The 23,286-nt window shown below is 42.0% G+C and overlaps 1 protein-coding gene across 3 annotated transcripts in view; it reads right to left on the bottom strand.

Annotated features, from left to right (window-relative positions):
- Positions 1 to 12,374: 12,374 nt before the first annotated feature.
- MOB2 (MOB kinase activator 2) overlaps positions 12,375 to 23,286 on the bottom strand; it is a 193,388-nt gene continuing 182,476 nt past the window's right edge. For all 3 annotated transcript variants that reach the window (XM_054972770.1, XM_054972769.1, XM_054972768.1), the window contains exons 4-5: positions 14,246 to 14,370; positions 12,375 to 13,690 (exon numbers count right to left, since the gene is read on the bottom strand). In XM_054972770.1, the coding sequence (XP_054828745.1) occupies positions 13,365 to 13,690; positions 14,246 to 14,370 (451 nt within the window). In that variant the 3' untranslated portion in view covers positions 12,375 to 13,364. The remainder of the gene's footprint in view (positions 13,691 to 14,245; positions 14,371 to 23,286) is intronic.

The following is a 23,286-nucleotide window of genomic DNA, read 5'->3' as shown; positions in this document are numbered from 1 at the left end:
GCATGTGCTGGAAAGCAATTTTGGTGACACTGCGTCCCTAACAAGCAAGCATTTTGCTCAGTGGTGACTGCATTAAAAGTTCTTCACCAAGAATTCCAGTTGCCAAGCCTGCCAGCATGTTTGATGGTTGATAGGGTAAAAATAAATAATCATATTTAAACAAAGAGAGAACTATCAATAGCAACATTAATGGTGGGGGAGGGGAGCCAGACTTTGTTGAAGGGCAGCATTATTGTGATGCTGCCCTTCAATTTTCCAGCAGTAAAATCAAGGAGGTGAATGATTACAATAGCCAACAACATGTCAGTACGCTCAGTGGGCAGTTGCTTAGACACCAAAGAAATGCTTTGAAAAGTAGCAATTGTCAAACCACATGCACCACAATCCCAAATGTATGCTTACTTCACTCTTGGGAAATTAATACTTTCCCTCTAGAAGTAGGGCTGCCTACTCCATCCTGGGAAATGTCTGGAGATTTGGGTGCAGTGCCTGAGGAGGGAGCTCAGTAGTGGGGGGAATGCCAGGAGTCTGTCCTTGAAAGCTGCCAGTTCCTCCAGGGGGAAACAAATCTCTGTAGTCTGTATATCAGCTGTAATTCCAGAACTTCAGATCTAACTTTGATGCTGGTAACCATATCTTTAAGGTGAAAGAGAACGAGGACGAGAAGCTACCTTTATAGCTTAATCCTGAACAGGAAGCTCAAGGAGGATGGCCTCAGGTATGTTTTTCCTTGATGCCATTTACAAAGTATGTCCTCAAAGCAGGGTAGCGTACAGAACGTGTTTAAGACAGAACTGTCATTTGCATTGGTCTCCATTTAAGCTCCCAGGTCCAGCATAGACAAGGCATAATCAAAATGAATTATACAAAGCAATTTACTTTTCCCCCTTCCAACAAACCAAACTAATTTTGACCAGCTTGACCAAAGTGTAGTCTCTTCTGTAAATGTAATCTACCCACCCCCACCCTTGAGACTGTATGAGGAAGAGCCAGTCCCAGCACCAGTCCAGCTTCTTACAACAGCAGCAATTAACAACAGCCTCCAGCAATGGCCTCTGTCCTACCCTCTGCCCTAAACAGCTGCTGCTATCACCTAGGCAGCCTGGCTACTGTCTAAATTCTAGCCTCCATGGTTTCAGGGGTTGCTTTTTATCTACATCTCTATCATTCTTTTGCAGTCTCTGTTGACATTTGCTCATTAAGAATATTTGCTTTGCCCCCCCCAAGTCAGAATAAGAGGCAGACACAAGGCTTGGGTAATAAAGGGCCATTTTTATTTAGGCAACAACATGAACTGCAACAACTAAAAAACCCTGGCAAGGGCCTAACCAGCGGTACAGGTCAAGCCCTGGGGTCACTCCCCTGGACCCTGCCTTGACCTGTCTGGGTGAGACCCGCTGCCCCGGATGCGAGCCATTCACATGCATGCCTGGGATCCGGCCGGCCTGGCGGATGGTTTCCCCCTTAAAGCTCCAAGCACCTCCGCCACAGAGCATGAGGGAAGGACTTGTCCAGGAGATCCCACCAGGCAGCCTGCCCTCTCAACTGGCTGCCGCCAAGCATGCCAGCTGATCCTGACAAGCCCCTAATATCCCGCTATGGGGATGTGCCAAGGGTACTCACCGTCCCGCTAACATCCCCCCAACTAAATCCTGCCATTGATGGCCTATTCAGAACCACCGTAGTCCAATAGCCACAGCTCCAGCAAGCAGTACAAGGTAGGCAAAAAACTTCCTTCCCAAGGCCAATCAGGGAAAGAAAGGAAAAATTCCTACCTGGCCCCTCAAAAGGCAACTGGTCAAAAACCTGCACTGCCACTGGGCGGGCGGGTGGGCCGAGCATGAGGCAGCAAGTGCTGATGCAGGGGCAGGGCTGTCCTGTTAAGGCACTTAGCCCCACCCCCTTCCCATGTGACCCTGATTGGCCGTGGAAACGCTGCCGCTTCTCCTCCATGACAGCAAATGCGGCCCCCGGCCTCAAGCCCTTGGCTGCCGGCTGGGTGGGGGCCAAATTGTGGCAGGCTCACTGGCCCAAACAGGAGGATCAGTGGTAGCTAGATATGTTTTACAGTAGTTGTTAAAAAATTACCTTCAGCATGGTTTGAAAAAAAAATGTTGCAAAACAAATATTGCAAATTGGTTTTGACAAGAAAAAAGTTACTCCTCTGGAAAAATAACTGCTCAAAAGTCAAAGGGAGGCCTATACAGAAAAAAGTTAGTGGATCCCTCATCTTGAGCGCATAATGGTGTGAAATACAAGAATGCTTGGGTCAAAATCACTGTGCAAAAAGGGTGGTGGTATACAATTGTAAGCCATTCTTCCTTCCTGGCTAACAATTAATATAGGATCCTGATAAAATAATCATCTTTCACAAGTACACAGAAACAGTAGAACTGTGGATGTATACCATTCTGAAAATCTGGCATAGAAAGCTGTGCAAGTGCGACAAGTTTTTTTTCTGATGTAACCCCAAATTGAGTTAGTATATTGCCAAACAGGAACATAAAACAACCAAGTTCACAGTTCACTTCTCTAGGATAGTAGGGTTCACTGGGCTTGAGCATAATCGGGGTAGATATTTTTTCGTCTAATTGCTTCTCTCAGTATTTGAATTATTCAATAAAATGCACCAAAATACATGAGTTGGCAGCACTGAACTTCAGATAAGCCATTATTTTGACTTGCTCCAAACTACTACCAAGATAATATAGATTTGTCTTCGTGAAAGAATGCAAATGAGGCACAGTAGATTAACCTTGTGCAGGCAATTTTTTGTTCCAAATGCCAACCAGACTTCAATGTCCACTTATGATGATGTTGGTGTGCTGGCAAACAGATGAATGGGCGGGAGAGACAAGGGGTGTACTGGCTGGCAACAACATGGGGCAAGAAGGTAAATATGGACGTATACCTCACTCCTCACTTTCTCCTTGTCACTGGCTCCATTGTCACTCTCGGGATCGTAGAGGCTTGCCTTAGTTGAACGTTGGATTATTGGATCAGTCACACAATAGTTTTTATATCACACAATATACATGCGAAACAGAAAAAATCTTTCGGCATTATGGAAAGATCACTCAAGAGAAGTGCACCAATATGTTATGTTGAGAATGCACAAAGAAAGGCAGGGTGGACATTAAAGAATTATCCAACATTTTCCTTAATAAACCCATAATATATGCAGGAAGCCAGGAAGTAAACCTACTTATTTCAGTGTGATTTACTTCTAAGTAATTGTGCTTAGGATCATAGCTAAACAATCTTTGCCACAAAGATAACATACTTTTCACAGGGGTGTCTAAACATGCTACTTTTATACCATATAACACATTGATAGAACACCTGGAACCCAAATGATTGTTAATCTAATAATTGTTAATTGAGCTATTTTATTGGACTTTCTAATACCCCTTCTGAAAATATCCTTCATGGGGGATCACACAATTGTGTAGCATCAATTGCTACATCAATCAAAATTCTGTGGCAGTTTAGAATATGCTTTTCCCTCTCATTCTGAGGAGGCCATAATGGGACAGGCTGCAGTGATTAGTATCTAAAGCACCAATGGAGAAAACATGGCCTATATTTAGAGGTGAAAACATCCAAGTGGGGCCTGAAGATCTCCTGGAATTACAGCTGATTGCCAGACTATGGACATCAGTTCCCCTGAAGAAAATGGCTCCTTTGGAGTGTGGATTCTGACATTACTCTGCTGAGATCCATCCCCCTCCCTAAACCCTGACCTTTCAGGCTCTACCCCCAGGTCTCTAGGAATTTCTCAACCCAGAGTTCGTAAGTCTGCTTGTATTCCAGTATGGCTTTTCCAGAGGGATATATATCTCAGACACAGAGGAGAAGAAAAAGTGTACAGGTAGCTGCCATATAGAAGAGTAAAAAAATGCTTAAAATAATTAGGTAAATACAGACAGAGCCTTAAAAAATACCATCATAATCAGGAAAATCTTTCATAAGCTGTGTGTAGCTTGGGAGTTTTGCTTGCCCTGGAGCTGAACTAGTGGTAGAATGAGAAGTCCATGTGAAGCGTTACGAAACAGGAACCATTTATTCCAAGGTTAGAACAATTGTACTTTTACTGGGGAGAACAGTTCTAATCCTTACCCAAGCCATGACGTTTCTTGGCTGTCTCTGGACATAGAAAACTGCCTTAGACAGAATCAGACTATTGATACATTACGATCAGCAGGGCTTTTTTTCTGGGGATAGAGGTCGGGGAACTCTCACCTGGGGCTACTCCTGGGAGGAGGTGGTACACCTCTCAATACATGCATTCCCGAACTGCATGATGACATCATTTCTGGGAAGTGATGTCATCACACAGGTGTGGCCGCCTCGCGAGCACTTCTGTGTGGCATGGTGGGTCCAATTCGGCCCAGAACGGGTTGCTCCATCACGGAGGAGCACTCCCCCACCCAGCAGTGGCCAAAATTTTGACTCCAAATTGGGTCCAAATGGGCCCAAAACAGCCCAGATCATCCTGGAACAGGCTTTTGCCACACGGGAAAGCACTCCCGCGCAGGGCATCAGCCTGAACCTGGTCGTTTAGGTCCCAATTCTGGCAGTTCTGGGCCCTAATTGGGTCAAAATGGGCCAAAAATGGCCCGGATCGGCCTGGAACTGGCTGCTGATGCACTGGAGAGCACTCCCCTGCCAGCTGTTTCAGACCCGATCCAGGCCATTTTGGGCCTGAATTGGGCCCATAATGGCCGAAAGGGGCCCAAAATGGCCAGGACCGGACAGCTGCCGGGTGGGGGAGAGTTCCCCCACCCAGCGCAGACCTGATCCTGGCCATTTCGGGCCCTATCCTGGCCATTTTGAGTCCAATCCTGGACATTTTAGGCCAAAATTGGGCCCAAAATGGCTGATAGGGCCCAAAATGACCAGGATCGGGCTGCTGCTGGGTAGGGGAGTTTTCCCCTGCCTGGCAGAGGCCCAATCTGGGCCAGTTTGGGCCTGATCCTGGCCATTTGGGGGCCTGAATTGGGCCCAAAATGGCCCAGATTGGACTGCTTCTAGGCAGGGGAACTCTCCCCTGCCCACCATCGGCCCTACCCGGGCCATTTTGGGCCCAATCCGGGCCATTTCAGCCCCAATCCCAAACAGGGCCAAAATGGACCAGATCAGGGCTGAAACAGCCTGGATTGGGTTGCTGCCGGGTGGGCGAACACTCTTCGGCCTGTCACCGGCCCAATCCTGGTTGTTTTGGCCCCAATCTGGGCCATTTTGGGCCCTAAATGGGCTCATAATGGCCAAAACAGTACCAAACCAGCCTGGTATGGGCTGCTGCCATGCAGGGAACCCTCCCCGTCTCAGCACCGGCCTGATCTGGGCTGTTCTGGCCCTGATTCAGGCTGTTTTGGGTCCAATTTGGGCTCAAAATGGCCAAAATAGGCCATTTTAAAAGTACCCACATGACACACTGTTCTGGAGCATTCTGTCTCACAAAAAGCCTTGATGGTCAATATTTGTCCACTCAGACTTTTGGCAACTCTTCAAGGTAGAGATTCAACATCATCTTCCTAATTCTTTTAACTGGAGATGCCAGGGATTAAATCTGTGACCTTCTGCATGGCAAGCAGATGCTTTACTACTAAACCATGACTCCTCCCCAATACGTTGTACCAATCAAATACATAGCCTTAAATCATCTTTCAAGATAGTTGGGAGGGGACAGGAACAGCATGTTCTATCTTGAGCTCCTTGGAGGAAGAAAAGATACTTATAACAAGTTCGTTGCCTTCTTATGCCAGGGGTCTACAAAGTGGTGCCCATGGGCGCTATGGCAAATGCCAAGTGTTTGGGGGCTTTGTGAGCTTCCAACATTTATGGTATAACGCTAGCACTGGCTGTATGTAAAATACCAGTGCAAATAGCAGAATCATATTTTAAAAACACAGTAGGACTTTCTTCTGACTAAACATGATATGTCAGCACAGTTAAAATTTTTAATGTGTCTAACTGGAACTTCTACTTAAGTCATCTTCTTTTTTCAATTTGAATATATTTTTATAAATCAGGTGGAAATTGATAACATCAAATTTTGGTAACTTTAAAAAAATCATTTATGTTCCCATCAAAATCTGGCCAGAACCTCTCTCTTACTGTACACAGCACATGTGCAATGAGCTCTCACCAGCCCTTCTGCACCAACCGTCATGGTTACAAGACCGTGTCAGTTAGTGCAGGCTGAAAATGTCTGGGCTCATAACAGGACTTATTTAAAGCAGAGAAGCCAGGAGAAGCATTCTTTTCCTTTTCCCTTTGCATATGTATATTAGATGCTTGCAAAAAGAAGACAGATTATGTCAGATGAGGGGTTCTTAGCTAGCTCAGTATGTATGTTTATTTTATATGTATGCAATACATTTTTAAACAATGTTACTTTTAAAAGGCATCCTGTTAAGCAGAGTTTCTGTCTGAAATGCTGAAGAGCTACTGTCAGAGTTATTTTCTACAAAATTTTGCATAGCTAGCTAGAAAGACGTCTCAGCATGCTGCGCATTTGAATCCATTTGTTGTAGAATCCTGGCTACATGAAAGCAAGCTGTTTGTGCTGTCACAATTCATTGAATATATAGTTCACAGTAAAAAGAACTTTGCTAGGTGCAAAACTGCTTTGCATTTGCTGCAGGGTGCAGTACGTATTAGAAACTGAAGCTGAGACATTTTCCAGGGAAGTAACAGAAGGGTATAAGCAATACTGTACTTTGTTGATCTTAATAGATTTCTTCTCTGTTTATAGCTAACAATTTGTCCACTTTGTCCCATCTCTCCAACTTACTATTGTTCTTAGTTTTGCAATAAGACTGGTAATAAGGACTCCTTGTGCATGAATTACACCAAGAGGCATAATTTCCTTGTCTCAGATGTTACAAATCTGAATTTCAATGATGCCCCCCCCCCCCAGAGAGGACTGAGCTCTACCTACCAGTCTTAAGGAATACACACTGAGGGCGAAGCTACAAGTGACGAATGACACTTGAATGGCAAGTGTATTTCTCCCTGTTCACTTGCGCTCCACTCAATCCACTTGCTGTTCAAGTGTCATTCGTCACTTGTAGCTTGGCCCTGAGAGGCTTTGGAGAAACAGAGTCTCTTTCAGAGGGGTTTCAAATGTGTTCTGAGCGAGTGAGAGTTTACATGAGTGACATGTTTGCTGTTCCCTGCAGTAAATTTTGCACACAGGGAAAAAAACCAGTCAGTTATCCCTCTCTTTGTGTAAACTATTTCTATATAAGGAGGAGCAAGAGCCACTCCTTCATCCTTGGCAACAGCTGATCAATATAAGGAGCAGGAAACACTGATCCACTGTGCTTTCTTCTACCATCCTTATCACCAGTCACACCTGAAACGGTTGTCTTGTAAGTCAGAACAATTGCTGTTACACCTCTAAGAAATATTTTAGGCAGTTGTGAAAGTTGATAAATTATGCTTTGAAAACTAATGTCCAATGTCCAACAAAGCTATCCACAGCAGAATTCTTTTTTCCACACCTCATATAGACAACAGGTTAGCATAGTACAGCACACAGTTATGCAGGGTAGAGGGACTGACAGAAATCTGATCCTATGTTCCACTAGATCTTTTTGGAACCTGTAGCTTCCCCCTCCCCCCTTTTTAAATAACCATCAACTTCTCTGACATTTCTCTTCACTTTTCGGATTTAACCTCTCTGCCCCCCACCCTACAGCTGCCCTCAGTGACTTCCATGAATTTCATGAGGTTGCCTTATTTGTAAAAAAAACCCAACAACACTGAATTGTTCACCCATAAGTGGGCAGTGTATTCCCACAGTCCCGTACCAAAGTATTAAATTTTTTCAAGACCACAATTTTCTAATTCACAAATCAATCAGGCAATAAGATGTATCACTTTAGATTTTATGAACTAAGGAAGAAAAGACGTACTCATGGAAATCAAACAAGCCCGGCTGCTAAGACTTTTGCCAAGTCAACAATCCCTCCCTCAAGCTATGAAAATGAGTTTCAGAAGTTCAGCTTTCTACATACCCAGTGTTCCCAGATATTCACTTTCAAGGCTATAGCCAAAATCGAAATGTGAGATATACAAAACTGTCTCCTCCGCCCCCCATAAGAATTCCTCTGTTCCTCTGTTTAATGGCCAGGTGTGTGTATGTTGTGAAAAAATGACACCAATAGTACAGAACACACTGTAAAAATCTATTATCAAAATCACTGCTGTACAAGCACTCAAACTACCACCTGGTTGGAATATGCTTGTACATCCATACGGTAAAGCTTATGAACTTGTCAGCACAGGTGTTATTGCTTCTCCAGCTATTTCTGAATCTGGACTTGACCAAGGAACACACCAAAGAAAGTTCTCATTCCATTACATAGGCTAACCTGCTGAGGTTTTGGCTAACGAAACACTAGCCCTTCTGAGAAAGACACAGGATAGGCAAGATAAGCCACAGGGCCATTCCAGGACAACCTGATTTGAAGATGACCTAATGTGACTTCTGTGGCTCTCTTTGCTTAGCTAAATATATGCATTATACATATTAAGAGGGCACTGCTTCCCTAGAAGAGCTTTTATAAGCAAGCAGTAGTTAGCAATTTAGGTTGAAATTTTAAAAAGAACTTTCAGTAATGCCCAAAATATAACAGGAAATTTTAAAAATGGAAGTTTACAACTACTTCCTTTACGAGCTTAATGTATAAACTATGTTACATTACTTTTAAATATGTAGGTGACAATTAAAAATACAACTGTTTGCAATATAATATGAGAACACAGTTGTATACCTACTCCAAAAGACAAGTAGTGTTCTGGATTTGTTTCTACATAGGAATCCTCAGGATTGTGATGAGACAATGTTAATTTTTTATGAAATATGCTAAGACACTGAATTAAAAAAACACTACCTTGAACAAGCATTTTGCTACAGGGAAGTTGACACCCTGATGGCAGTCCCATCATTTTAGGCCTTGGGTATAGGGGGTAGCCAGTGTGCTGTGCATCTTTCCCAAGGGTTATGTGTAGCCTTGGGTCCACAGACCCATGACATTGGAAGTGCAGGGACATGGAGGCTCTGGAAACAACTCTCAGGAAACATGGTTTGGTGATTACCTCTCACCTGTATAAGTGCTTGAGAATAAAGGGATTCTGCTGGACTTATGCCCTCAACTTCCAATCCAACTTGCAGTTTATGGGCACAGGAACTATACCTGCTGTTACAATAGTTAAGTCTCCAAAGGAGGCCAATGTACACCTGTGGCACTCTCAGTGTACAACTCTAAGGTGGAAGTTCAATTGTTATATGGTGTCCCAATCTAGATTTCTGGTTGCCATGATCAGCTTGACACCTTTTCTGCTAGATTTTTTCGAAGAATCATGGGAGCTCCACACTGTGTGGCAGGAACTGTACTAAGATCTGAATTAGGTGTGCGTTCCCTAAAGGCAAGGGCCTGGGCATCTGCTTTTAGATTTTAGCTCAAGCTAACTTAAGCTTCCCTGGGAACAGATGGAATAACCTGGAAGACACTGTAACCTCCTGTTTGGACTGGCTGGGGACTTCCCCTAACAATATCGACCACCCCAGTCTGACTTTTATTAGGAATTTGATTTTGAAATGTCTCTATGCCTTAGATGAGTTTAGTACTAGAACCCAGGCCCATAGAGTTTACCCCCCCCCCTTTACTTGGGATTGGTATATCCAGAATCTAGCCCAGTATATCTCAATTACTTGACAGGTCCTAAATATTGATAAGCCTTTATGCTGGCTCATTTTAATGCAATCCCAATAACAGAACTATCTGACCACTTTGGAAGGATCTCATTAACCAAGAGAATTTGCAGCTGTGACACAGGGAGCCTTGACACCTTGTTCCATTGTTTGTCCAAAATTCAGGAAGTATAGGACTATGTTTGTTTCTCCCTTTGTAAAGGATCTGGCTTCTGTCCAAGCCACTATAACCTACAAATCCTTTTGGCTGGAAGTGATCATAATATTACTCTGGTAGTAGCCAAATTGTTCTCCTATGTGATTAAATTTAATAGATAGCCAGATCTGGGCAACTCAGTGTTGCAGTTGGGTAATGTTGGTTATATCCATCATTATTATTATCATTATTTGCTATTATTATAATTGCTTTCTGTCCTTCTGTATTGTTGATGCTCAAGACTGTAGGCATAAGAACAGAGAATAAAGAAAAAGACAATAGTTAGTCGAATCACTTAAGTCATATCAATAGGATGGGTTCCCATGCAAAACTTCAAACTGGTAACTCTCCAGACTTGAAAAAAAAAACAGTTCTTGCAACTTACATGCAAGCTATACTATAGTACTTGGATTCATTTTTCTATATTGACGCTACAAAGGTATTATTTCCTTTTTTAGAACCATTTCAGACCATGTATCAAACTCAGTGCTTGAGCATTACATTGTTATTTTACCATCAAAGGTCCATATTAAGGGGATCTGCCAACCCTGATCCCTAGATATCTAGACTTCTGTCTCCTTTCAACTCCTATAGTCAATCACTCAGCCCTTGTTTTCCTGCCACATACTCGAATACCTCAACTTCTGATCCTATCCTGAATTAATCCAAATTGCCCAACTGAAACTTAGACATGTACCAAGTGTCCATATTAATTAAGTATAGGTGGAGTAAAAAAAAAAAAGGATTCCAACAGGTGTTTTTCACCTTCTTTGTTGCCCTCACTTTTGCCAGTTTCCTGGCCTTTTCCTCCTTTTTTGTGGTCTATTTTCTTTGCAAGTCTTTGCTTTTACACCTCTTGTATTTTTCTTGGTGTACCTTCTTCACATTCTTTTAATGTACTCCGAAAGCATCCTGTGTACCCTACATGCCCATATAATCAGGCACCTTTTTTCGGCTCATGAGTGCAGCTGGAGGCAACTCCTCGTGTCTACCTTTTCAGACTTATTTTAGTGAACTTTCCATAATGGACTTCACTCTTGAGGACAGGCCATATGTTTTATTACTGCACCCACATCTCTACATACACTAGCACATCTAGAAACATCTAAAACACCACAAATAGAAGACCTGTGCTGTTTGTTAGCTATGGCCATGTCTGATTTATAACTGTTGCTAATATGATATCTGTACAAGTGAATATTCTTTTGTTTTGCTTTGTGTTTGCATTTTATTCTTTTTAGTCTGTGCCTTTGTAGCTTTCAATTCTTTGTGTATTTAGTAGCAGTAAAACTCTATTAGTAAACTTGAGCTTGAGTCTTTCATTCCCCACAATTGCATTAAGAGTGAGGGAGAGGCAGCCCCATGCTAGTTCTTCCCCCCTCCCTCTCACAACACCAGAGCCAACACCATTTACAGGACCCTGTTATAGATAGGATTTGACCCTGGAAGTGTGCTGATTTGCCGATTTACCCTCTGGATGTGATAAGAAGGATGCTTCCTAGAGATAGGGTGTAAACATGGGTGGCCATTCAGGTAACAGGATTTCCTTTGGAGTGTAGTACTCTTCTTCAGTTCATAACAAAACAAAGTACAACTAAAAAGAGCAAATGCTTCCATAGGGAAAAACTTAAGTGTCTGTACATTCTCTGGTCAGACCATAAACTTCTCCCTACTTTACCAATGATCCTCATCTATATGGTCTGTTTTGTCCTCACTATTTCTAATAGTATGTTTTTGGATAAAAAGGAATCATTTTTACTTCTGTTAAATGCAAATAAATACCAAATATATTCTCACAGTATTTGCTGAAAAAAATGGGACTTGAAACTACAACTGATCTTCAGAAGCATTTAAAATCCAAGCCTGATTTTGTGCCATATTAAAATGAAAACTAACTCCTTCCAAATGCCAAGTAGCTATGCAAAACTATTTTGGCTAGACCACATAGTACCAAGCAGGGCTTTTTTTCTGGGAAAAGAGGTGGTGGAGCTCAGTGATGGAACTCAGGACCACACAATGATGTCACTTTGGGTCAGCTGGAACAAGGGGGGAGTTTTTTAAAGTTTAAATTGCCCTTGGCGAAAATGGTCACATGGCTGGTGGCCCCATCCCCTGATCTCCAGACAGAGAGGAGTTTAGATTGTCCTCTGCGCTGCTGCGCGGAGGGCAATCTAAACTCCCCTCTGTCTGGAGATCAGGGGGCGGGGCCAGCGGCCATATGACCATTTTCAAGAGGTGCCGGAACTCTGTTCCACAGCGTTCCTGCTAAAAAAAAGCCCTGGTACCAAGCACTGTAGCTGTGCTTTAAAATTTGGCTAACAATTAACATTTACAAAGAAAACTAATAACATACTGAGGGCCAAGAGTTTTCCAAATTGCATTATTTTGACCTCCATACCATCTGAGTAAGAAAATTAATGATTGGCAGTATTGTAGACAGAACAGCAAAGCTTATGCCTGATAGAATTTTTTTATTATTGGACAGATGAACTAAAAGAAGCAACAATATGATTATATGCCAACAGCCATCTCTCTAGCACAGGTGGTGATGGACTGCCTGCCCCTTTCCATCCATCTCCAGCCCTTCCTACTCAATACGAAATAAATGGTTGCCACTTTTATCACTGATTTTGGACTCCAATCCTCACACATTTTGTTTTTTTCCTGAATTTGTGTCTAAGAAAGGAGGAGCCAGGAGGTCAGACAGAGAAACTAGAGGCAATAAGCAACATAGATTTCTGGATGCTCTTTCAAGGTTCACATATTGGGACCAGGTAGACTGAGAACCACATCCATTAAGTGCGCTGGAAGCCTTATTGCTACTGTAGTTAAGCCACACACTCTTTGTCCCATTATAAACCGCTAAAGGGCTAGATGTAAAAATTCTGGGGAGAGGAGGGAAAGAGGATCAATTTAAGTAAAAACAAAAGACAAATCCCAAGCCCCCCCCCGAACAAAACATCTGCAGCTCAAGCCACTTTATAAGTAAAAGTCACTTCTTATAACTTCTTAAAAACAGCAGTACCACCAACCTAGAGAGAGAGACAGAGAGAAGGATAGACAGAAAGTAAAGGGGCTCGCACGCAAGACCAAACAAAACAGAAGGATAGGGGAAGAGAGCGGGCAGAAAAAAACCAAAGCAGTGGCCCAACTCAAAAATGTGGTTCTTCTCTAAAAACAGCACTCATCATCCATCTGTTAGGGAAGAGAAAGAAAATGGGGAGCAGGAAACAATAAAACAGAACTGGTGCAACTTCTCGCCAAGGATGATGCATTTAACAAAAGCTCCATACAGTCCCATGTCTATATGTCCTGTGGTGGCAGCATAATTGCTTAAACTGTCATGGCTGTGTATGTCTGTATATATATACATATGCACATATACATACACATACACACAGAGAATATAAAAAGCATTAGTTTTGTTCTTGATGGGAAGACTCATCTCTCCTTCACATGGTTCTGTGCTGCTGCGCTGTTGCCACTACTGCTGCCACTACTGCCATTGCCGCTCCCATTGCTGCTGCTTCCACTGCTGGTACAGAGGACCTCTGTGAGATCATCCATGATGGTGGTTTCTTTAGGGTCCACCAGGTTGAACTCCCTGATGAATAGGATGAAGTGTGTGTAGAGTGTGTTCAAGTGTCCATGTAGCTCCAGTGCCAAAGTTTCCTTGAAGTGTGAGGAATAGATGTGGGCTAGCACATGGAACAGATATTTGCAGATCTTCTTCACTAGGGACTCAAAGGAGTTGGGGAATTCTTTACCTGCCGTGAGAGAGAGAAAAAGTGATCATGTTCACTGGAACTCTTGCTCCTCTTTCACCACATAAGAGCAAAAAGGTCCATGTAGCTCTTTCATCTATTTCTACAGTAACCAAACAGATGATTCTAGGAAGCTTGTAAGCTGGGCAGAAAGGTAACACTCCCCTCTGCCCCCGCCTTACTACCCCCACACTCAAATTGGCTTTCAGAGGTATCTCTCAGCATACAGATTCTATTTAGTCATCATGGATAACAGCTTTTGGTAGATCTTTTCTCAATAGTTCCCTTTAAAAGCCATAAAGTAATGCTTGATTAGACCAAACATACTGCTCTAAATTATTTATCTTCCTACTCATCCTGCATTCTAGGCTGACAGGCTTGCAAAAACTGTTACATATAAATAATGATTTAGACTAGAAACAGAAACTTACTTATGCAATTATATATCTCCTTTGCATAGCATAGTATATATACATATAATAATATAGAAAGTTTATTAAAGGTATTAAAAAGCCTAATTTGCTAATTGAGACAAGTCCCTCCTGTGAAACAGCATACCGTATTTTGTAGGAAAGACATCTTCATCTGTCACTAGCTTCTGCACTGAACTCATGACAAAATCAACATATTGAGGGGCGGTGCACTTTATCTTCTTTCCCCGCTCATCATACCAGTAGTATTGTCTGTAGAGACAATGGACAACAGTGAAATTTGGAACTTTAATTCCACACAACCCAAGGCTACTCAAGAAAATACAGGCACAGGCTGTACTAGCTCTCCACTCTAATTGTACAAAGTATGTTTCATTGTCAAATTGCAATTGTGAGCAATAGCCTCTGTCATGGATGCTGTGGTAGCAGATACCAAATATCTTGACTATACAAAAGGTGCTTGTATGGCCCCTTCCAAGGAAGCCTGCCAACAGCAACTTTAGGCAGCAGCTCTTTGAGTGGTCTGGCATCCAAAATACTCCACATATAACCTTGTTCTTGTATCCTTCTTTCCTGTGGCATCTCATCCAAAAAGAGTGGCCTCTTATATCACAAAATGCAGATTTAGCCACTGTTTGCATTATCACAGCTAAAGGACAACCTTTTTGTATGTCAATGTTCATAACTAGAGATGGGCACGAAACAAACCACGAAACAAAATTCTGGACGGAACGGCTGGTTCATTTGTAGAGAACCACGCATTTCGTGGGACCATGTTTTTATGGAACAAATGACTTTTTCCAACCGTTCCGTGGCCAGTTCGGAGTTTCACAGACCCCGCGCCGGTTTCAGTCCATTGGCTGAACCCAGCGTGGGGTCTATAAAACTGACAGCCTCTTTCTCCTGCCACTCTGGCAGCAGGAGAAAGAGGCTGTCAGTTTCATAGACCCCCACGCTGGGTTCAGCTGATGGGCTGAAACCAGCCCGGGGGTCTGTAAAACTGACAGTCTGGGCAGCAGGAGAAAGGGGCTGCCAGTTTCACAGACCTCATGGCTGAACCCAGTGCAGGGGCTGTGAAACTGACAGCCCCTTTCTCCTGCTGCTCTGGCAGAAGAAGAAAGAGGCTGTCAGTTCCACAGACCCCGTGCTGGGTTCAGCAGATGGGCTGAAACCAGTGTGGGGTGAGTGCAGCTGACAGCCCCTTTCTCCTGTTGCCCAGGCAGCAGAAGAACGGGGCTGTCATCTTCACTCACCCTGCGCTGGGTTCAGCCGACGGGCTGAAACTGGTGCAGGGTCTGTGAAAATGATAGCCCTATTGTCCCATGAACTGGGAAAAGGTTGGAAGTTCGTGGTTCGTGGAATGCTATGAACCACGTGGTTGGGGTTTTTTTTGGTTCATGCCCATGTCTATTCATAACATATTTTATTATAGGTTTGAAGGTTTAATGTAAGGCAAAATAGACACAATTCTGATGCTACTTAGAACATTTATGGGGGCCACCACAGGATGGAAATACAAACTAGTGGCTTCTGCAGAACACTTCACTGTGACAATTTTGCTTCCTCCAAATTTAGCAAGTTGATATATTCTAGGAGTCATTGCAAATCAGTCTTATCATATGAATCCCACAGTGAACTGTTATAACAGACTCTTATCCAAGTCTTTACTAAGATTCTGCTATCCTAGAAGAAAGATTTATCTTTTACTCTTGTATAGCTTTCAGCAATTAGTTCAAGATCTGTCAAACAGGACTGCTCTTTGAACAAGTTCTGCTTATCAATACATTATTTATAGGGTCCTTTTTGCTTTGCTTCTTCTCATCAAAGTACAAAGAAACCTTTTCAGAGTTTATTTATTTCCTTTTTATTGGAATTACACTCTAGTCCTTTAATGAAGCAAGATATCAAAATATATATGGTCATTAATATAAATCCTACAAAAATAAAACATAGAAAAGCAATAAGAATTAGGTTTGCTAACATTTCCTAATTAACTCCAAGTTTAAAACAAGTTTCCATGAAATGCATTAAGATTCCCATGGCAATGGTAAAATTCTCACCAAGATTCTCATGAGATGTCTTCCAATCAGAACTCTAACATACTATCTGAATTTTCATGTTTTATAGGTTATCTTATGCAAATATCTAAGATCTTTTTCATATGATAGCACAAACAAGCTATGATTGGTTTGATGCTTCATTAAATACTCATAATTTCTATTGTATAACCTTCTAATTAGCCAAAATGACGTTATAGCCAACTTGCAAAACAAAACTATAAATCTGTGAGAAATGACAGAAAGAGTTACGTTTGTAGGTCCATTCTCTGATAGAAGAACATCAATCTAGATAGAGTCCACTATTTTAATTAGCTGTCCAAGATGAAAAACACACCTGTTTTGGTTACCTAACATTCTGAAAAAAACACACAGACCTTGCAAAGTTTAGAAGTTCATCTAGAATACAAGTGTACTGCTTTGTATTGCTCAGTATTGCTTAATGCAATGTGCTTTTATCTATATTACTGCAACACTGTATTATCTCTGAATAATCTGCATAAAATGAAAATGTTTGTTCAAGGCTTTCGATTAATCACCTCATTTCAACATCAACTCATCGTGGCTTTGAGCACTGCAATTCACCTCATTCCATTTTCAACCATACAGTGGGGGAGCTATCTCCTATATTCACATGCAAGATCATTGTTCCTAATATACAGTGGAAATGTAAAATTCTGATAAAGTATGATCATACCACTATCAGACAGAAGTTCAAGCTGTCAAACTGTGATTTGCACAAAATGTTAATGTGAGTCAATAAGGGTATACAAGAAAGTGTAATAGCATCAGCTGTCAAGAGATGGCACCATAATACCAGACATTTTAATAGCTCAGTGTGGAATCTCCTTCTCAGCTTATAGCCTCAAATAATTACTCTCAGACAGAAGAAATGGAGCACGTACACAATCAATGCTCAAGAGAAGAGCACTCTATACAAAACCAATAGCTACAGATACCATGCTATTCTCAGTGACTGTGCCGCCTGCCCCAAATCCACATCATAGCAATCTCACTGCTGTGCATTAGCAATCCTAATTTGTTTATATGGGCATAAGCTCCTTGACTGGACTAAGAATTGCATGTGAATCAGGAAGAGCACTCCCCACTGTATGGCTGAAGATGGAATGAGGTGAATTTCAGTGCTTGAAGCTTTAGGTTCCCTAGCATCTCATCACTGGAAGAGTAAGCTTATATTTCTAGTTCTACAAAAGTTTATTTTGGGCGTTCTTTCCATATTAAAAAGTAGGGCACAAGTTTCCAACAAAGTTCAATACAAGTATTTACAGATACTAAAGTTGCTCTTATTTTTAGACCCAACCTAAACACTTGATATAGGGCACCCAAATGCTGACCCTAATTACCAAATGAAATACTACATTTGACATTTATAACAATTCTAAATGTTTTTGTTCTGAAGTATTACCTACTACTCTGTATTATCATTAATCCACAAGCCCATCAAGGAGAGCCTTTCTATATGAGGACATACACAGAGATAGTGTGTGCCTAAATAAAAATGTAGTATCATTATCCCCATATTATAGGCAACAAATTGTTGCACCCATATGATCTGATTATTAAGCCAAACAATATAAATGAGAAAGAAAACGTGAAGACTCTGGTCTTCAAAAGACAAAAATAACACCATCAACCAAAGTGAATGGTGATGGAATGCCCCCAAATTTAGGCTGCTTGGGAGGATAGGAGCTGCCAGCCTTTGTGAGTCACTGAGGAAGCCATAAAACAAGACCAGGCTGTGTTTTTCAAAAGGGTACAGTTTCTTTCATACCTTCAAGCCTACTGCTTCTCTTGCATAATTTTTTGGAGCCAAGCAGAGAGACATGGACTTGCTTGCTATCTGATATTCCTCAGACAAGTAAGTTTTGAAGAGGATTACAGTAGGATTATTCTACTACCTATAGACAATCTGAGATGACATCACAAAGCTTATTTTCTGAGTAATCCTAGTAGGCAGGACCACCCCCACCCCATTCATGTTTTGAGTCAGGAACTACCCAGCCCAAGAACATTAATGGGGGCAGAGGTGCTGAAATAGGATGGTCATTCTCATGGTGTTCTTCCATCAACACCATAAAGCAGAACAAGCCTGAAAATCAGTTACAAAATACAAAGAGCAACAAAAAAGTATTAAGATCAAAAAGAGATGTCTCTGCATAGCACCTTTAAAGATTTTAGTGAATTTCTCTTTTTATTCAAATATAACAGCTGTCAGGTCCTGACGGGCTACAATCTCCATCTCAGCTGCCTTGCTTACGTGGACCGTGGGAGCTATCCATGACTAGCCCGTTAGAAACAAAACAATTCTTCTCTTCTGGGCCTGTATATCACAACACCGTCTCAGAAAAGAGGGGCTACATTCTTCTGATAAATCTGATCTGTGGCAGGATTCCTCACTAGGCTAACTCTTCTGTTTTTCTTCCCCATTACTTCTGTTTTCCAATCTGCGTTGAACCTACTTTTACTGTATTCCTGTCTTATAAGAAGTAACTCTTCATTGCAATAAACTATACTACAAGAATGAGGCAATATTATAAATTAGAGCAGTGCCGCCTGAATCTTTCCTTCCACCCTAATGACAGCACTGAGCTGACAATTTTTTCATTCAGATGAATCTCTTGCAATAGAAACAGTGCTTTGAACAATCACTTTCAGAAACAGACAGACAGTGCAATCCTGAAAATTGTACTGAGAATTTTGAAGCAGGACATGGACTTCACCGTCCTTACTTATCTAACTATCAGCAGCGTTAAATTATTTGTTCTTTTATATGGTACACTTTGTAACAGTGAAAAGAGACGCAGTTCAGGAAGAACACACTGTTAAGAGTTCAAGAAGGCAAGGACAGGTACCAGAGCCTTCTGGTCCAGCACTGTAATAGGAAAGTCTTGTCTTGTACCAATACCATGGAAGAATGCCTAGCAGGGACACAGAAGAGTTTTAAAGCAAAAGTCCAGTTCCAAGCTCTTCATGAACTAATTGACCCAAAGTTAAAGTGCTAGATCCAAATGAAGAATTCCTGTTAGCGGATTCAGTCAGAGTTAAGATGAAGAGTGTCACAAATCCAGGTACACCTTATGAAAGGCACCCACTAAGACACTCCAATCTACAGCATTAGCATCAACTCTGCAGAGATGGAATAGCTAACAGCCACCAAATCCTCTCATCAGGAAACATCTACATCAGCTCTCTTATCACTTGTCACTGAGGCTTGAGAAAAAAAAACAACCAGGCAGGCAGCAGGTAGAACAAGAAACAGAAGTGCACTCTATTACCACAAAAGTAGTGATCTGTTGCCAAAGGTAGAGCTGCGGAAGCTGCTTTCTTATAGAAGCAAGCAGAAACAGCCAGCATACAGAATGTACAAGCTGAACAGGAAAACAGACATGTGAGCACACCTTCCAGTCCCCATTTGTTTTAATTATGGTTGCACAGAAGCAGCTAGCTAAGCAGGAAAGCCCCACCCCACCCTAGTGTGGAAGAATACAGGGAAGATATTAGCCAAGAGAAATAATTAAGTCGTAGTATCAAACAAAACAAAGCTGCAATTTGGAAACATGATTGTTCATCTGTTTGGGGGCACAGGAAATACAGCTGCTTTGTTTAGTTTGATCATAACAATTTAACTACACTGCACCCAGATGCTGTCTATTTCCTGTTATCCCCAAACAGCTGCAACTTAACTTTCCAGGATAACTGAAAGAATTATATGGAAACATTTGAGTTTGTTGATGCATTTGCCCTTAACTAGCACTTGATAAAATGGTATAAAGTTGCCCTAATACTTTCCATTCCAGGTCTTTCTTTTGACAGCATTTCTATTTTTCTAGTCTATTGCTGGCTAATATTTGGCTCACTAATCTCTTGTAGCCTATTTGTAATGATACAACAGAGCACTGGGCAACATTTTTTATGTTTTTACATCAATGTTCTCACAGCCTTTAAAAGATGCAAGTAATGCAATTGACAGGATCCACAATATTTATTGTTAGGGTTTGCTTTTTGAAATTCTTGTGCTGTTGTGTACGGAAGGAATAATTCGGGAAACCAACACAACTATCAGTATGTTGCTTCTATTTACAGTATACCCAGATCTACAATGAATAATACAATTTCTCTAGACAGACTAAACTTCAGAGTAAAAACTGCATGCAGGCTGTATACAGATAATCATGTAAAAAACCAGTGCAGCGTAGTAGAAAGATCACTGGTCTTGTATAAGGGAGACTGGTTTAAATCTCCACTCAGCCATGAAGCTAACTGCATGAGTGCCTCCCATCCAAATCAGCATCTTGCTACCTAACAGGATTGTTCAGAAGCTAGGAGGATTGTCATGTTCAAGGATTGCAGGGTAGCCTACATAGGCATAAAGAACTGTGCGATGGCATGCTTTTGTATTCTCCTATATGTAACACAAGGCAGGAATGCAATGAAGCTGATGCAATGAAGCTGATGCATAAACATGGCTCTGAGAGTACAGTCACATACATAAAAGTAATTTATACATGGATACATGGCAACATACATGGCAATAACTGAAGTGGTCCTTCGCCGCAGATATTCAGCCTCAGGTTTTCCTGCCTACAGCTGTTATCTGGCTGCCTTTCTTTAACCTAGCAAGCAGGCAAATGGTCTCCTAAAGTACAATGGACCATTGTTATTGCCACAGAATAAATACATTCTCTAGGAGTCCCCCATTCCAGAAGTCTGCTGCACCAAAGGAAAAGGTGAGGTAAATTTATAGACAACATGGAACAATGGAAGCAGGAAGAGAAAGAAACCCTCACTAATGGAGCATTTACCCACTGAGTTCCAGAACCACAGTCCCCAGCAGCTCTTGATCAGACACCAGCAAAATCATTTTGGCTGAAGTCAATTGAGATGCTTTTCAGTGTTTTTATTCCCAATGTAAAATAGCTTTTTCCATTCAAATTGCTTTTCCTTCTGGTTTAGTATATTTAATCACTCACAAGTGGCCAAGCACTATTTGGGCAAACAAATTCTGTGGTCATACATGGAATTTATATGATTTACAGAAAGATTCGTTAAGATTTAATGACGTAGGCAGAATGGAAGAATGAGGAGTTTTTGGTACTGTAACATCACTAAATGTCCACAAATGCATTTGACAGCTTTCAAATGGTGATCACATTTTTCAATGTGGTTTAAAAAAACAAAAACCCTCACTCATCTCTGGAGTCTGAAAAATAACCAGAGCTCTCCTTGATCTAGCACTGAATCTCAAAGAGGCTCAGAAAACAGATGTCTTGCTGCTTTCTGAGGTTTCCAAGATTAAATATAACAAGCAAGAACTCCTTTCTCCCCTCTCTCCAGCTTGGAAGTGGGGAAGGGCTTGTCTCCCCATCTTGTGCTGGGTTTTTTGTGGTTTCAGTATGACTTCACAATAAGGACTCCAGCCTAACCCTCTGGAGATGAAGCAGGTTTTTTTTTTTTGTATGGAAGATTCCATCATTTGAGCCCCTACTTGCAGCAGCATTTCATACAATCTAGGCACAGGTTAATCTGCTGTGTGAAAACTAGGTCTGAGTAGCATAAAGTTTAAGACATTTGATAGAGTACTACTTGACATGAGGCATATTTGGCTAAGCAAAGTGAGGCCTTCAGTTTAACATGCATTTGGCATTTGTAATGCAGTAACTTGGAGTGCTGACTTTACAAGGACTTTGGTGCACTTTCCAGACATCTCTTGATAGCTCAAGAACAATTCAACTTAGTGCCAGTTCATTACTAGACATGGGCACGAACAAAATACGAATAAAATTTCGTGACAAATTGGGCCGATTCGTGTTTCACAAAACACGTTTCGTGGGGCCGCGGTTTTCATGAAATTCACAACTTTGGGGGCCAATTTGTTCAATTTGTGAATGATTCGTGATGCCACACAGGCTGGTGCCAATCCATTGATTCCCTAGGCAACACAGGCCCGGAATGTCTGCAGACCTTTTGTTGCCACTGGAAACCCCAATCTTAGCCCACATAACCTTGATAGGCAGCTCTCCCTGACAACTGGAGAATTTCCATTTTGCCCTAAACAGCAAGGAGCAGGGGGGTTAATCCCCTAGGCAACTGTAGGCAGATGGGCCTTCTGTAGCCATGGGAACACCAATCTCATCCCTCCAAACCCTGTTAGGTGGGTCTATCTGCCAACCAAAGACCTCCTGTTCTGCTCTATGTATTTCTTATATAAGGCACAGCTCTCTGCCTCATGCTTTTCAGTTCCAGTAGACAGAGGGAGAGGGAGGACCTGTTGCTGGGATTTGGAGTGAGAGAGTGGAATTGGGAGATTTTGGCTGGATTTGCTGCTGCTTTAAAAGGGGCTGAAAAGCCTCTTTCTTATTTTTGGCTCTTGGCCTTGAGTGAAGGTCATTGGGTGAGAGTGCCTTCTTTCCTCCACCCCACCCAACCCCAGTCTCAGGGCATTGCCTGGCTCTGGGGCCTAGCTTGACTGAGATCTACCTTTAAAAAAAATTCTTTGCTTATATTCTTATTTAGAGCATTTGTTCTTGCTGGCTTATTGGGTGAGGGTGGGTGGAGGAGAGCCTGCTGAAGTCTCCTTGCGAGTTTGGCATCTCTGAGTATGAAGGGGGCCACTGAAGTGCCCTGGGTTCTGACAAATCATGAAACTAATGAATCATTTCACGAAATGGGACAATTTCATGAAAGTTCATGATTCGTGGAATACGACAAAACATGAAATGCTCGTTTTGTTTTTTCCCATTTCGTGCCCATCTCTATTCATTACCACTTAGGGTATGCAGTGTCAAATCAGTGGGGATGCTAAGAGGCAGGAGGTGACAGATGTAGCATGCCTGTTGTTAGCTCTTGCATCAGTACCTCTGCCACTAGGGACTGAAAGTGGGCTGCAGAGGACCTTGCTCTACATGCTTTGTTGAACTCTATCTAGACGCCATAAAGGGGGAGGGAGAGAATACCATCTCATGTCACTGTTTATGCAGCCCACAGCTGCTTGGACTGGCACAAGTGAAAAGGGAGTGTAACCTAAGACTCAGGTGCTAGATGCTAACAACAGAGATTGAACAGCATTGTCTGTGAACTTTACCGTAGCATC

Source organism: Eublepharis macularius, chromosome 2 (assembly GCF_028583425.1).
Source record: "Eublepharis macularius isolate TG4126 chromosome 2, MPM_Emac_v1.0, whole genome shotgun sequence".
Lineage (NCBI taxonomy): Eukaryota > Metazoa > Chordata > Lepidosauria > Squamata > Eublepharidae > Eublepharis > Eublepharis macularius.
The sequence above is the reverse complement of the archived record's forward strand: the minus strand, read 5'-3'. Positions and strand labels throughout refer to the sequence as shown.